At 56.3% G+C, this 15,288-nt stretch overlaps 7 protein-coding genes across 7 annotated transcripts; 5 read left to right on the forward strand and 2 right to left on the reverse strand.

The window, feature by feature from the left end:
* Positions 1-550: 550 nt before the first annotated feature.
* On the forward strand, positions 551-1,807 carry SPSK_09336 (acetylornithine deacetylase; the record flags this gene model as incomplete). Its single annotated transcript, XM_016735910.1, has 1 exon — positions 551-1,807. One exon carries the CDS (start codon positions 551-553, stop codon positions 1,805-1,807), a length of 1,257 nt encoding a protein of 418 aa, XP_016587970.1.
* Positions 1,808-2,277: 470 nt separating this feature from the next.
* Positions 2,278-3,627, reverse strand: SPSK_09272 (uncharacterized protein; the record flags this gene model as incomplete). The annotated part of the gene is made up of 1 exon (XM_016735848.1): positions 2,278-3,627. The coding sequence occupies one exon, from the start codon at positions 3,625-3,627 to the stop codon at positions 2,278-2,280; it is 1,350 nt and encodes a 449-aa protein (XP_016587971.1).
* A 1,640-nt stretch (positions 3,628-5,267) lies between these two features.
* SPSK_08997 (methionine permease) lies at positions 5,268-6,974 on the forward strand (the record flags this gene model as incomplete). Its single annotated transcript, XM_016735578.1, has 1 exon — positions 5,268-6,974. The coding sequence occupies one exon, from the start codon at positions 5,268-5,270 to the stop codon at positions 6,972-6,974; it is 1,707 nt and encodes a 568-aa protein (XP_016587972.1).
* A 741-nt stretch (positions 6,975-7,715) lies between these two features.
* SPSK_09789 (uncharacterized protein) lies at positions 7,716-8,417 on the forward strand (the record flags this gene model as incomplete). The annotated part of the gene is made up of 1 exon (XM_016736359.1): positions 7,716-8,417. The coding sequence occupies one exon, from the start codon at positions 7,716-7,718 to the stop codon at positions 8,415-8,417; it is 702 nt and encodes a 233-aa protein (XP_016587973.1).
* Positions 8,418-9,650: 1,233 nt separating this feature from the next.
* SPSK_09480 (uncharacterized protein) lies at positions 9,651-10,751 on the forward strand (the record flags this gene model as incomplete). Its single annotated transcript, XM_016736052.1, has 1 exon — positions 9,651-10,751. One exon carries the CDS (start codon positions 9,651-9,653, stop codon positions 10,749-10,751), a length of 1,101 nt encoding a protein of 366 aa, XP_016587974.1.
* Positions 10,752-11,265: 514 nt separating this feature from the next.
* On the forward strand, positions 11,266-12,177 carry SPSK_10897 (uncharacterized protein; the record flags this gene model as incomplete). Its single annotated transcript, XM_016737136.1, has 1 exon — positions 11,266-12,177. One exon carries the CDS (start codon positions 11,266-11,268, stop codon positions 12,175-12,177), a length of 912 nt encoding a protein of 303 aa, XP_016587975.1.
* Positions 12,178-12,489: 312 nt separating this feature from the next.
* Positions 12,490-14,163, reverse strand: SPSK_09026 (uncharacterized protein; the record flags this gene model as incomplete). Its single annotated transcript, XM_016735607.1, has 1 exon — positions 12,490-14,163. One exon carries the CDS (start codon positions 14,161-14,163, stop codon positions 12,490-12,492), a length of 1,674 nt encoding a protein of 557 aa, XP_016587976.1.
* Between the last annotated feature and the right edge of the window lie 1,125 nt (positions 14,164-15,288).

Consider the following 15,288-nt stretch of genomic DNA (forward strand, 5'->3'; position numbering starts at 1 on the left):
GGTGTTGGTATCAAGGCGGAGAATGGACCTACCAGGTGGTGTAAGTCGCCGAAGCGGCGCTGATTGGCCGATGCTGGCTGATCGTTTCTTGTCCGGGCATGTCGACGTGGGGGCGGCCGCTGACACCTTATCGTGATGCATTTGGCGCGCGCTATGGTGCGATTGGCGTGCATACCCATATTCAATATTCATACCGCGAAACCGGGTGGCCCAGGACGCCAGCCGGGAATTCGGAGTTGCAGCCGCCAATCGCAGTCTATAGGATCAATGATGTGCTCTTCGCGTGGTGATGTGCTTTTCCGGGGTCGTTATGGAGGAGTCAACAAACACGCACAAACAGCTTGCATTTGTCAGTATTCTGAGACTTGTGCCTGTTCTGTCGCTCGCGTGAACACGACATCCTGAAAGGCGAGCAATATTTAGACGAGCAAGGCGTCGTCTGTCCAACGAACTGCCTTGGCCTGCGCGTTGCCTCGTTATGGTCTCTCCCGGCCGGCATTACTGACCCGTTTCCTGTCTTCTCGCCTGCTGCCCCCAACTGATTACGACCATGAAATTCGGTACGAACACTCTCTTGGGCCTCCTCGGCTCGTCCGCTGTAGCGCTCCGCTCCCCGGTCGCCTCCAAAGCGCCCCTCGACGACCTCACCCACCCACACCAGCATGTCATCTCCACCCCCGCCTCGCTGACGCTCGCGTCATCGCATCCTCCGCCGTCCACCGCCGACCTCGTCCAGCTCCACAAAAACCTGGTGCGCATCCCGTCGATTTCCGGCGCCGAGGCCAACGCCACAGCCTGGCTGGCTGACTACCTCCGTGCCCGTGGCTTTACCGTCCTGATCCAGCCTGTCGCCCCCGGCAACGGACGGGCCAACCTCTGGGCCTATGTCGGCACCACGCGCCAGACACGCGTCCTCGTCACCTCGCACATTGACACGGTGCCGCCGTTCTGGCCGTACGAGCGCAAGACCGCCGACGGCCGCCTCTTGTCCGACGACGACCCCGTCACCACCTCGGACGTGCTCTGGGGCCGCGGCACGGTTGACGCCAAGGGCAGTGTGGCCGCGCTGGTGGTGGCCGTCGACCGGCTGCTGCGCTCGGACGCCATCCGCGAAGGCGACGTGGCCCTTCTCGTCGACGTCGGCGAGGAGCGCGGCGGCGACGGCATCCGCGCGGCCAACCGTCTCGGGCTGGCCTGGGAGGCCGTCATCTTTGGCGAGCCGACGCGCCTCAAGCTCGGCCGCGGGCACAAGGGCGGCCTGGGCTTCAACGTGACCGCGCACGGCAAGGCCGGCCACTCGGGCTACCCAGAGCAGGGCGACAACGCCATCGACCGCCTTGTCCGCGGACTCTCGGCGCTGTTGGGCGTCCGCCTCCCCGGCAGCGCCGAGTTTGGCAACACCACGCTCAACATTGGCACCATCCACGGCGGCGTCGCGGCCAACGTCATTCCCGAGACGGCCGCCGCGACCGTTTCGGTGCGCGTCGCTGGCGGCACGCTCGAGGGCATCCAGAAGCAGATTGCCGCGGCTGTGCTGGCCGTCGAGCCGTCTCTGGCGCTCGACTTTGCCTATGGCCGGGGGCCCATCTCGCTCGACTACGACATCGACGGCTTCGACACGGTCGTCCTCAACTATGGCACCGACATTCCCGGTCTCCAGGGCGACCACAAGAAGTACCTCTACGGGCCCGGCGACATCCTCGTCGCCCACTCCGACCACGAGCACTTGCTCGTCGCCGACCTGGAAGGCGCTGTCGAGGGATACAAGACGCTCATCACCGAATCGTTGAAGAGGAGTCGCACGTGATGCGGTTCATTCTATAAAATAAAACGCACACTTGGATTTCACTACACTCTCGCGTTCTGCGCTCACAAACTGCTGGACTATATCGTCTTATGTCTTCGAAAAGACGCAATGGCCACGCGACACATGAAATTTGAAAACCCTGTCCAACCTTGCAGCGTAAGAAACACCTAGGTCCATTCCTGCAATCACATTCTTTTCGTCTCAAAAAATAGTATTACACACTAAACTAGTAAAAGAACATGCTAGGTGCTGTTAAGGTACACATAAGTACCAATGGAGCCCCAATCCTGAGATTTATAGTCCCTTTGACCACCGTCGTCTATATCCACCCGACCCTTCGAACAATGTCTTCCTGAGGACTTGCATACTGAGAGTAGTTTATGGCTACGCTTGAAGGTTGGAAGAAATATGAATCTACATAGTTGTATTTCAAAATAAACCCGACGCTAGACAAACAAGGAGGCAGTCTTTTATTGCAGCCCGGCCTTGCGTTTTATCCGAATTGTGAATACTTTGCCATGGTCAAACAAATTTCCTTTCGAGGTGTCATCCACCGTGGCATTTACAGCGTCCTCCACATCTTTCTCGTCTTGCTTCTCCACCTGCTTCGCGTCCTCTTCCACCACCGTACTACCGTGCTGCTCGTCATAGTCGTGAAAGCTTTGGCTGTCAAAGGTCCACCTGTCGCGGCACATGTCCTGGCGAATCCGTAGCAACCGCCACAGCGGGATGTACCGGTGCAGCGTCTGTGGCCGCAAGCTCCGGTCAAAGGTTTCCGCAAACGTGTCCTCATGTACAAGCGGCCTCATGACTCTGCGCGTCTCGTGCACGGCTTGTTTGGTCTTCACCATAAACTGCTCCATGTCCGATATGAGAGACTCCAGCGCCGTCTCCACTCTGCGGACGATCCAAGCCATCCGGGCGAACCGGGCATACACCTTTTCCTCGTCTCGCTCGGCCAGTGTGCTGGCTGCGTTTTGCCTGTCGCCGGCACAGTACGGGTGCTCGCCCCATTCGTCCGACTCGTTGAAATAGGCGGCCTGTTTGCGGTAGGCCCGCCGCATCACTTTGCGGGACTGAGAGCAGGCCCGCCACAGCCCTGCATCGGGAAACATGTCGAGGGCCACGGCGACGTCGTATTCCGTTTTGGGAGGCTTGGTGATGTCCATGACGTGGCCACACGGTGGTGGCATGGCGGCCGCTTCCCAGATCATGAGTCGTAGTTCGGTCGGTAGCATTGCAAATCGGACGAAACCTGGTGTGCTGTCCTTTTTGTCGGTGTCGTTCGTTGTCGTTACATCCTCCTCTTCTGCAACCACGCCCGCACGGATGCCTGCATCCGCATCCGCATCCGCATTGGCATCGGGCCCGGCGTCCGTGTCAGCGACCACATGGACACCAACGGCACGGCCATGAGTGCCAACATCGTCCACAGTGTTTGTGTCGAGGGCGGCGGTGGCGGTGGCGCGCGTGGTGGCCCATGCAGCGTGGCGAGCTCGCTTGTCCGCATCCAGTGTCTGGGCCAGGCGGGCGTACTCGAGACATCTGCGCTGCGCATCGCGGGCGCGACTCTTGATGGGCCAGAAGTTGTCAACGAGGACCGGCATCCACGGCTCGTCAATGACCGGGCGGCCAGCATTGCAGGCCACGGTGATTGCGTTGGACACGGCAGCTTCCATGGCTGCCATTTCGAGGTTGAACTTGTGCAGCTCGTCCCAGGCCCAGAGGGCGTGCATGTCTCCTGGGCGTCGTGTCGTAAGGACGTCGTCATTGTGCTCCACGAGTGTATCGAAAGAGAACGACGTAGGCCACAGATCCATTTATCGTGGTGTTGTGCTTTAGTCGTCGAGTGTATAAATTCACAAGGAGAACGTTGTCAAGTTTCGTCCTTATTGTCGGGGCTAAAGGGCCGTGTTGAGAAAGAATATTTGTATTTTACAAAATTCAGTGCAAGTACTGATGCGAGCTACTCGATATTTATGTGCTTTTTTGCCCATTACAGAGATACTAATAAGGTTCCAAGTTGTCCTGATAGTGAGCACAACACGGACGGCAGAAGTCGTGAAGGGCTACGATTTAAAGTTCTATATTACGCAGTGTTCAGATTATTGAAAATATTGTGAGTAATGAGTTGCACTACTTGCCACTGGTATACAAGGCACATGTCTGCCAAATATTCTTAGCTTTGACTGTATAGACTAGATATGAGATTATGTGTATGAAGTGCGGCGTGAGATTTGTGCACGGAGTACTGCTGCAGATGTATCTCTATTGACTCTACCTTTTCAAAGGGCCACAAACATACTGCCATTACGATCATTCTTCTCATGCAAGAGGAAAAATAAACGGCGTAGGCCAGAAGCTATACAGCTGACCTCGTGATATTTTCCCTGGGACTTTAGGTCTACCTTGACAGAATTCTATTCTCACTCGTGTGCGGAGTTGGCTTACATAAAATGGCGTATGAATATTCTGACAGCCTTTAGAAAGCGCCAGAACACACGGCAAAAAGGAAGATCGCAAACCACAAGTGAAACCCATTGTCAGAGGCTACCTCTTGATAATTTTAAATCCATCCAGCATGATAATTGAACGGACAGCGGATATAGGACATTGACTGCGTTGGCTTACAAGTGTGAGGCCTGTCCTTGATGCACTGGCGTTCGTTGGCATTCTCTGAATGCACCAACCGGGAGCGGGCCGCTTGGCAAGGCGCTAAACTCCGATCATGCAGGGTTCGGGGTTTATTAATCGTGGAGACCATGAATCAGGGTTCGTTGTTTATCCCAGATAAGCGTCTCGTCTCGATGGGTGTATTTGTTGTCCCGCGCATCCTCCATGTTGAAAATGGGTGCTAGATGATTCGCTATGCGGGTGAGAAGTAATGCAAAGGCAGCAGCAAATATGCATCGATCTCAGCGTACGTTGGTTCCAAGATTGTATTTTTATTTTGTTGAGACAATTTAGTGCCCGCTGTAGGGCCCATCCTATGCCGCGCCCTTTGGTTTCGTCAATACACTATGCGATGGCGTGCGCGACCCCTTTTGTCAGCTTTTGGAAACGTGCTGGCAGCCACAACAGGGAGACAAAAAATCGGTACAAAATAGTAAGAGGCAGCAGCGGAAAAGCAGGCGTCAACTGATACAGATTCAAATGACGTGTGAAACCCTGCGACCACCAAAACGCAGGACCTTCCGGTTGTGGTAGCTTTTGCCGACATTCCGACGGACGGATTGGTCAAACACACCGTAATTAGAACACACACGGAACTGTTGTCTCAGCCGCTTCTCATGTAGCAGAAAGTACGGCGTACTGAGAGGTCCAGTTTGACAGAGAGCTCACTTATTGGTCCTCCGCGGCGTGTTCCTCCGGCCTTTTTGTCTTTGTGTATATATCTTATTGCCTTGCCGCTGCATCTTACTTCACCTCGTCTCCTGTCAACCACCACTAGCACCTCAACATGGCCGACTCCGACGAACACGACGACATTGACAACATCGAGGCCCACCCGCTGCTGGCAGCGCCGAGCCCCCCGGCCCAGACCGCCGGTGAGCCCTCCAAGTCCTCTGAAGTGACCGCACTCGACGCGGCCGTCGCCTCCTCCTCTTCCCCAGCTTCGTCCTCGACGGCCTCTGTCCGCTCAGTTCGACCTTACCGCACCTTTGACGATGACGTCCTGCCCGAAACGTCGACGCTCGGCCGCACGCTCAGCTGGCAGAGCGCCTACATCCTGGTCATCTCGCGCGTTATTGGCAGCGGCATCTTTGCCACGCCTGGCACCATCCTGCGCGGCGTAGGCAGTCCCGGGCTGGCGCTGCTGCTGTGGGTCGCCGGCGCGGGCGTCGCGGCCTGCGGCCTGGGCATCGCGCTCGAGTACGGGTGCATGCTGCCGCGGTCGGGCGGCGACAAGGTGTACCTCGAGTTCACGTACCGGCACCCGCGCTATCTGGCGTCGATCCTCATCGTGTTTGTCGTCGTGTTTCTCGGGTTCACATCCTCCAACTGCGTCGTCTTCTCGCAGTACGTGCTTTTCGCCGTGGGCATCGAGGCACCCAGCGAGTTGCTCCGCAAGGGACTGGCGGTGGGCCTGTTGACGGCCGTGACCATTGTGCACAGCGGCTTCCGGGCGACGGGTGTGCGGATCCAGAACGTGCTGGGCTGGCTCAAGGTGGGGCTGGTCGTCTTCATGATTCTGTCAGGGCTGTTTGTGGTGGTCTTCCCGCCCAAGGGCCGCGAGGCGGCACCGACAATGACGCTGCCCGGCCTCTGGGCCGGCTCCAACTGGAACTGGGGCGCCATCTCGACGGCCCTCTTCAAGGTCTTTTATTCCTACACCGGCCTCGAGAACGCCAACAACGTCCTTAACGAGGTCAAGGACCCCGTCCGCACGCTGCGGTCCGTCACCGCTTCGGCGCTCGTCACGTCGTGCGTGCTGTACCTGCTGATCAACGTCGCCTACTTCGTGGTCGTGCCGCTCGAGACGATTGCCAACAGCGGCGAGCTGGTCGGTGCCCTTTTCTTCCAGACCATTTTTGGACGGCGCGTCGGCGGCATCGCGCTCTCGCTCGCCATCGCCCTGTCCGCGGCGGGCAACGTCATGGTCGTCGCCTTTACCATGGCCCGCGTCAAGCAAGAAATTGCGCGCCAAGGCCTCTTGCCGTACTCGAAGCTGCTGGCCTCCAACAAGCCGTTCGGCTCGCCCCTTGGCGGGTTCTTCGTGCACTACATCCCCTCGTTCCTCGTCATCGTGCTGCCGCCGTCAGCCGAGGTGTATTCGTTCATCCTCGAGGTCGAGGGCTACCCGGGCCAGTTTGTGTCGATTGCCATAGCCGGCGGGCTGCTGTATCTTCGGTACACGCGGCCGGACCTGAAGCGCCCGTTCCGCGTCTGGATCCCGGCGGTAGTGCTCAAGATTGTGCTGAACCTGTCACTGATTGCCGCGCCCTTCTTCCCGCCCAAAACGCCACCCACCTCGGGGCTGTTTTACGCCACCTATGCCATTGTCGGCGTCTCCATTCTCGCCTCCGCCGTGCTCTTTTGGTGGCTGTGGGCCGTCGTCTTGCCGGCCTGGGGCAGGTACACGATCGAAGAAGAGGCAGATGAGCTCGACGACGGCACGGCCATCACGCGGCTGGTCAAGCTGCCCAAGACGGAGCTGGGACGGTGATTGTACGAGAAGGAAAGGTGAAGGGCCGACCCACTGTTCCAACTTCACTGATCACCTAGCCTCTACGGACCCACTTCCAACGGTCGCATCCCATCGCGACTTCCTCAGAAGCGTGCCATTGTCTTCCTCTCTCAGCGTTCTTTCCCCCTGTATCATCTTTGTCTCCTGGTCTTTATATCCTTTATTTGCATATGTTTCTTGGATGGAAATAGACACCACTGTATTATCTGTTACTAGAGTCCCAGTGACTAAGCAGCTCATTGGGAGGCTGAATAATGCCAGCCTCAGGTTACACAACCCGCTAGAAAACAAATTTCTTCTGCGAACCCTGATAACAATAATAACGCCCTTTTACACATTGCTTTTTTTGTTCAGTGGTTTGGCAGCCTATTTCCAGCATTTCTGTTCCTTCCCAAATTACGCCACTTGCGACATCGTGCGTTGGCCTACGTTCCTGCTTTCTTCATCTCAGCACCAAGCCTGCCTGTTTCAGAGGTGGTCTTCTCATTTCTCATAGTATCTTGAAAAACAAAGCACAGAGACAGCCATTGAGGCTCTGTCTGTCGTCGGCGTCTCTAGAAAACGATCTATTTCAGACCCTCCACTCCCGAGCACAAACGCCTGATTCTGTGGCCTGTTCAGAAGCAGTTTTCCAATGGAACACTTTCCGAGAACGAAGTTACGCAGCTGCAGATTGCGGAGAATTGTGTGTCAACCTATGTCCCCTCCCTTCTACAGGAAATGGCGCGGCAGTCGGCTGCATCTGAGGGCGGCGGCCAAGGCTCAAAGGGTCGGGCAATCGGACAGGTTGCACTTTCAGGCCGGCATGCCCACAACAGGTTCAATGGCTGGCGCGACTGGTCCTTGGTTGCCTTCGACGACAGCAATCGCCCAATCCTAGGGCCCCTTTCCCCTTCCCAAGGCCTGCCTCCACCACCACCTTGCCCGCCCTTTGAGACCAACAATGTCTACGTTGGAAACACGCTCGCGGACGAGCGACTTGAAAAGCACGAGGGCTGGGCCGATGACGCCTTTCGGGCTTTCCAGGCGTTGCTCAGTAGCATGGACACCGCGGGGTTTGTCAAGTTGCAGCCTCGTACTGGCGGCGATCCAGCGTCGACTCTGAGTCGAGCGGATGAGCCAAAGTTTGTGTTCAAGCGTGGTGCAACGACGGGTGTGACCATGGGCAGGACCAGCCCGATCGAAGCGGTTGTTCGCACGCCGCTCCCCAACAAGGACATTGTGTTTTGGTCTATACCGGTGCTTGGTATGCCTACTGGTCAGAGCTCGATGCCGCACAGACAAGAACCGTTCACAAGTGGAGGGGATTCAGGATCTTGCATTTTCGACCAGACTGGGACCGTCCTTGCCATGATTGATGCGGGCATCGGATCCAGAGACGACCAGAGGCGGCTGCTGTTGGCCAATAGAAAAATGGTGTAGGCGACTCACCCGTGCCGCTTCCAAAAGATTGCACGATTCCGCGCCAACCTCGCGAACCGGTGCATGCTGGTCCCTCACAGTTCGAGCCATGGGTCCGAGCTGTCCATCGAAAGGAAGACTTTTCCTACGAACAGGTCGACATCACTCTCGCAACGCCGTTCGAATGGATTACCGAGGACATCTGTGATGTGACGGGGCTCAGAGCACATTTACTTTAGACAATATGAGAGCTGGGTGCAGGAGAAGCAAGGAAGACTACGTGTGGGACAATTGCCCGTTATCCAAATGAATTACAGGCAGTTACTATTGTTGCAGCAGATACACAAGCAAGTTTAGTTTACTTTCTAAATCCGTTTCTGTTTCTTTTTTTGAGTCTTTTTTTCAGGTTGATTGTACCAGAACTTGCAACGTTTTTGTTCCCACAATCACATTTTCAAAATTTACATCATACTTAACGGCCTTGAGTTCCCTACCATTGACCTGCTAAATGTCGTCGTAGCAGTATACAAACGTCATTCACGTACACAACACCGTGTCGTGTATTTTCGGACGAGGTATAAAATAAAGTTCCTTGCCCATTTTCCCAGTATGGGGTTTGGAGGGCCAACGCCACGACATTTCAATCACAGCCCACAAAGCTCTGCTTGGGCTGGATCTACAGTGGGCCGGTTAGCGGTGAGATCTGCACTAGACCCACTTTAGCTCCCCACTGTTTGGTACCGAACTGGGCTGCTCCACCCCCACAATCGACGTGTTGACAACGTCTACATCACATCGCGCCTTCCTCACCAGAACATCGTCGGTTCTTTCCTTTTACTCTATCGTTTAAAGGCATAGAAACATATTTAATCCCACTAGAAACAACAATCTCCTCCTTGGTTATGCTATAAAAGGACTGACTCGGGAAGACTATGTCGCACGAGAAGGTTATGCAATTTGCCACGCCGTCAAGTGACAGTACAGTGTCATGTACCCTCATCAGCGAAAAGTATTTTTAGAGAGCAGACACATAAATTCGAGTTTTGTCCACCGCAGTTTTTATTCGCAGGACACCCCAAATCAATCCGCGCTGTGTCTTTAATGTTTCGCCTACTGACTTGAATCCTTTTTACTGCTTCTTTTCCTTCTTTTCCTTCCCTCCGCCGTACTATCGACAGGAGCATCGACTAGCGAACCGACACCACAATGCCAAAGATGACAGTGAGTGGTCCAAGGTCGACCACCTGAAAAAAGATGAACGTCCCATTCCTTGGTGACGTCGATGCACTCCAGCAGTACATCCACAACAACAGAGACGCTGTCTTTGTGTCGCTAGACACCAAAGGCACGCCAGACATCTCGGAGCTAGCCCTCTCTGTTCTCCCGGCACCCACACTCTGTCAACTGGCAAGCGGCCATGGTGACAGGCCACCCTCAGATATGGACAGCCTTGTCGACGCATACGGAGTGAAAACATATTCATTTCGCGAGAACGGAAAGCACAAGATCAAGAGAGGCAATGGGTACCGACGACCTATTCTCCAATTTGGCACGGCCCAGTGGGTGGACGCCGCTGATCTTGCGCCAGCCGTGACGGCCAAGTTGAAGGCCATTTTGGTTGCACACTCGAATACCACTTCCAGCGCCGGTACCCATGTCGACACAAGCTCGCCTGACCGGCAGCAACCGCCTCTAGTTTTGGTCGTGTACCACATCGGCCCAGAGGCATACCACCTGGACAACGAGCTCATCTCCGTCCGCGAAGACATGACATTTGCGGCTTGCGTCGACGTTGAATGTTTAGTCAAGTCATTGTCGCGCCCAGACGAACCCTCTGTTCAAAATACGCCAAGATTAGGAGACGCATTGAAGGCGGCCGGTCTGTACTTTCGCGAGTCGGTCCACGTCGAGCAGATTGTCGATGGAGTGTTTGAGGACATCAAACGGCGGAAAACTTCGTACCATAAGCAACACGCCGCCGGCAATGACGCGACCAGACAGCTTGGTCTCTTGGTTCACATTCTACACGCGGTGGTATCGGAAGCAGCAAACCCGATATTGCTAGCAAGACAACCTCTGCCAACACGGGCGACGGTTTCTGCAGGTGGCAGTGATACCACCAAAGGTGCCCAAGCCACACCGGAACCTGTCCTTGACCGCTTACGGGCGTTGGTCAAGAGCATGAGACGGCCACTCTACGTTCATTCGTACCAAAGTGGTCCAACTGAAGAACAACTTCAGCGCGGCGACGACAAGCGCGCCGAGCGTATCAAGAAGAAAGAGGAGAGGGACTTGGTCGGCTCAGATGTATTGGAAACAGGTGCATTGGACGATTTGTGGGTGAATGGTAATTAGAGAAGAGTGAGAACACAGGACAAGAATAATGAGGCGGAGAATACCGGCTCATGCATACGGAGCCTTGAGGCTGGATGTCAGAGTCGCGGAGAGCAAATTGTCGGCGGAATCCTGATGGCAGACCCTCCGTTCCCCAATCCATGACAGTACTAGTTCATCCGTACTGACAAATACAAAGTCAACTGCAATTCCGACGTTCTTACAAATTGTCGTAACGTTCCGGATCACCACGCAACATATGTGGTTGGCCGAGATGGCGTGCCGTGAGCACGCAATGGTGAGCCAAACGGAGCCACTGCAAAGCCCAACACCGCGATTGCTGTCGCAAATAACGGACAAAGGAAGATGGCAACCATTATATATTCCCTTGATGTTGTAGACAACATTTTTACATCCAAAAGTTAACTCTCTTTTTTGTTTTACTAGTAAATTTTCAACCTGACTTTCCTCGAAATACTCTCACCTAATATCCACAGAACAATTTTCATTTACATCTTGTCTTCAATACCACACAATGGCCGCTGCTGCAATTCAGTCGCCTCTGGCCGGGCCGCAAGTCGGTTCCACGTTGCCCACAGCGCACTCAACACAGCGCCATGTCCAGACCACGCTCAACTACTACAAGCCCAACGCCGACGGCTCGCCTCCGCACGCAACTTACTACGACCGGCCCGAGACGTACTACCGCGAGGCCGAGCCGCACACCGTTACGGTGCACGACGTGTCGGGCGACGAGGCCAAGTATACTCTGGACGGCAACGGCTTCCAGTTTGTCGCGCGCCCGGCCACCGAGACGGAATTCCGCGACGACGACCAGATCCGGGCGTCGTACTACCCGGAGACGGAGCAGCTCCTCAAAGACGTGACGGGCGCGTCTCGTGTCTTTATCTTTGACCACACCATCCGCCGCGACCCCCCGGAGGACGATGGCCAGCGGAACTTCGACCGGTCCCGTCGCGGCCCCGTGCAGCGCGTGCACATTGACCAGTCGTACCGCGCGGCCCTGTCGCGCGTGCCGCACCACCTGCCGGCCGAGGACGCAGAGAAGCTGCTGCGCGGCCGCGTGCAGATTATCAATGTGTGGCGGCCGATTGAAAACCCCGTCTTGCGGGACCCGCTGGCGGTGGCCGAAGCGGCTTCGGTCGGCGAGGAGGCGCTCGTGCCGACGGGCCTGGTGCTCAAGGACCGCGAGGGCGAGACGTACCAGGTGCGCTACGAGAGCGGGCACCGGTGGTTCTTCAAGTCGGGGCTGGCGCCGGACGAGGCGCTGCTGATCAAGTGCTTTGACAGCAAGACGGACGGGCGTGCGCGGCGGGTGCCGCACACGGCATTTGATGATCCGGCCTTTGGCAGAGGATCGGACGCACCGCCGCGGCAAAGCATCGAGGTGCGTGCCCTTGTGTTCCACCCGGAGGATACAGAGTAGGGCAGTTTGGAGTAAGTCGGTTGGTGGCCGTCACCATCACACACCCGTTCAGGCGTTCGTGCAAGGAAGGCGCGAGAGTCAATATGTGATATTCAATGTTATGAAATTATGCCATGTTGAAGGTATTCAAGTCTGTACGACGATATATATGCAGATATGTAAGTACGCAGAAGAATGCAATATCGGCTCACCATATGATGAGTCAAAAATGAAAAGAACGCCTGCCAATGTGGTATCCAAAAAGAAGAAAAGAACAAAAACGCCATGTAATTATTCTAAGTTTCATTATGTTTCAACCTCTCCACTCTTCCGTCAACTCGGAAAGTCGAGTGCCTGGCCCGTGGGAATGTGCACATTGGCCCAGTTCTTGTCGCCCTGGCGCGGGGCCGTATCCAGCAGCTGCATCTCGCGCACACCACAGAACATGCCGTTGCGGCCAGTACGCGACTCGAGCGTCCAGGCATTGGCTGTGTTGCTCCAGACCTCTTCGATAAAAGCATCGCCCTCCTTGACGAGACGGTACGGGTTGTGCGTGGGCAGCGAGGCAAAGTACGAGATGATCGCCTGGGGGAGGGCAAAGAGACGCTCCCAGCGCTGGACGATGCGCAGACGGTCGAGCGTGGTCCAGTCGTAGGCAACGCGCACATACGGGTTGACAAAGACACCTTTGCTGAGAGACTGGAAAGCGGGCTCTGTGGCGACACGGGCGGCCTGGGACACGTCGGCATGCAACAGGCAGCACTCGCAGGCGTCGAAGAAGATCTCGGGCTCGTAGCGGAACCGGACGGGCGCTACAATGCCCGTCGGATGTATCGGGTCGATGACGTGGCTGCCAGGTTTATGGAAATCGGGGCGCGGCAGCGAATCGTTACGGTGCTGCAGGTACGCGGCCTGCATAGCGACCATGCCGCCCCAGCAGGACTGGACACGGACGGCGTCGGTTTGGGCGAGCATGTCAGCGCGCGAGAGGCCCATGCCCGCGCGGCTGAAGATGGGAAACAGGGGCAGGCCGTTGGAGAAGCCCTCGGCGTCGCGCTGGGCGTACAGGTCGTAAAACAAAAAAGGGTTCTTGTAGTCGAGCGCGCAGGCGGACAGGTACTGCGCGTGGCCCTCGGCGTCCTGGTTGGTGCTGAAGAGCAGCTGGGCGGCGTCGATGGGGCGGAACGCGACGTCGTTGAGAAACAGGACCTTGTCAAAGACAATGCCATCGACGCCCCCGAGCGTGTCGAGCGGGCGCAGCGCGCGGTTGCGCATCTCGGAGAGGTAGGCTAGCCGTTTTGTGCGCACATTGCCGTCGGGCATCGTGATGTTGGCAAAGCGGTCGAGGGGCACATGCTCGTCGTAGACGACAGTATGGCGGCATGGCAGCAGGCGGCGCAGGTGCTCGAGGGCCCAGGCGCCGTGGCGGCCACTGCCGTTCCCATATATGCTCACATAGGTGTTCCTGGGCCCAAATAAGCGCACAAGCTCAACCAAGGCCTGGCCCCATGCCCCGGCAGCCAAGTGGCCCTCCTTGTCGTACAGGCTGACGCTGATAAAGACCTTTTCGCGATGCGGGTTGGCACACCCATGTATCCGGTCGAGACCCTCTTCAGGTCCGCTGAACTGGGCCTCGCACTGGGCGACCAGGCGTGTATAGTGCGCAGGTGGGTGGAGGTACGACGGCGCGAGGAGGGGCGTCAAAACCAGGAGAGCAAAGATGGTCCCGAACAGGTACTTTAGCACCAGCCCCAAGAGCCGCCGTTTGGGGCCTCGGCGCGAGAGGCGCAAGCGTCCTCCACAGCACACCCGCCACCGACTGGCCGGCCGGTAGGGCCGGATATCTGCCTTGCTGAGGAGCCCATGGTGGGCTTCATGGGCATCGGTACTTTCGATGGAGTTGATGGTGTCCGGGTCGGGATCGTCGTCCAAGGAAAACGGCGGCGGCGACGCAATGCCGCCGTTGAGGAACGCAACACGCTCGCCGTCGGGTGTCGTGGAACGCATGGTTATCGGACAATGGCCCGCGCAACGGCGGGGTGGATTATGTCGTTGCTATGCGGCTGGGTACGTCATTGGGGTGGCAACCTTCTCGAAGGCAAGTCGCAGCTTGACCCCTTAACTTAGCGAAAATTGTTTGCGGTAGATTCGAGGTGAGCGAGCACGAGGAGAGAGGGCTGTTGAGACGGCAGTGGGACTGTCGAAAGTGTACGGGGTACACGGGTTCGTCTTATACCGCAGGCGGAAATTTGCGAAATGGCCTGTCAAGGAGTTCGCACAAGCCGCTCCTTTGCCGTTGGACGCAAAAGACGTCACCAGTGCCGAGATGCGCTGAAGGATGAGCTCCACAAAGGGCGAAGGTGCACGTGACTCAATTATGGGTCATCATCTCCTTGTTTACAATGTCCATCGTATTATGACGTACAGTACGGCATAATTCAGCTTTCAAAGTCTCAAGCGTCGTATTCGCCTTGGAAACCGCGGAAGGGCCCTAAAACAAAAGCCAGCCAAGATATAAGAGTATGAGCCATCTCCCATCACATCAGAGAATCATGGAGACATCCTCATCGCCGTTGTGTAGGTTGCGAACTGACCTGGGCCATCAGAGACCGCCAGCGCTCAAGCCCTTGGTGAAGCGCCGTGCCTCGATGGCTGGGCAGACTACTATGGCAATCCAAGCGGACATTCCCTAGATGACAAAGTTCATCGTGACAGCCACGAACGCGCGGTTGGCTGTGTTGTGCTTCCAAAAGTGGTTTGGCCATCCGTGGAAGACGGGCGAGGTGACTGTGGTGCCGTGCATGGGGTCGTGGGTGAACGCCTCGACAGATTCGAGGACGTTTCCAGATAACGAGGATAACGACGTCAATCATGTTCCAGTCGAGATTCGGCAGGTACGTGCCATCGAAAATGTGCAGGCCAGGCGCTTTGAAAAGCACGTCCCAGAAGGCGAGCATATAAATTTTCCAAACCGCCGGAGTCTGTGCGGCCCAGGCTCCCAAGAATGCAAAGTTGAGCCATGCGGCGGCAGGATACGCAGCAACAGGCACCAAGTAAATGACAGCAAAATAACGATACATGTAAAGGAAAGACTAATCAAAATCAAAAGATTTTTAACTATGCTCCTGTATT

This window comes from Sporothrix schenckii (assembly GCF_000961545.1).
Source record: "Sporothrix schenckii 1099-18 chromosome Unknown Cont44, whole genome shotgun sequence".
NCBI classification, from domain to species: Eukaryota; Fungi; Ascomycota; class Sordariomycetes; order Ophiostomatales; family Ophiostomataceae; genus Sporothrix; species Sporothrix schenckii.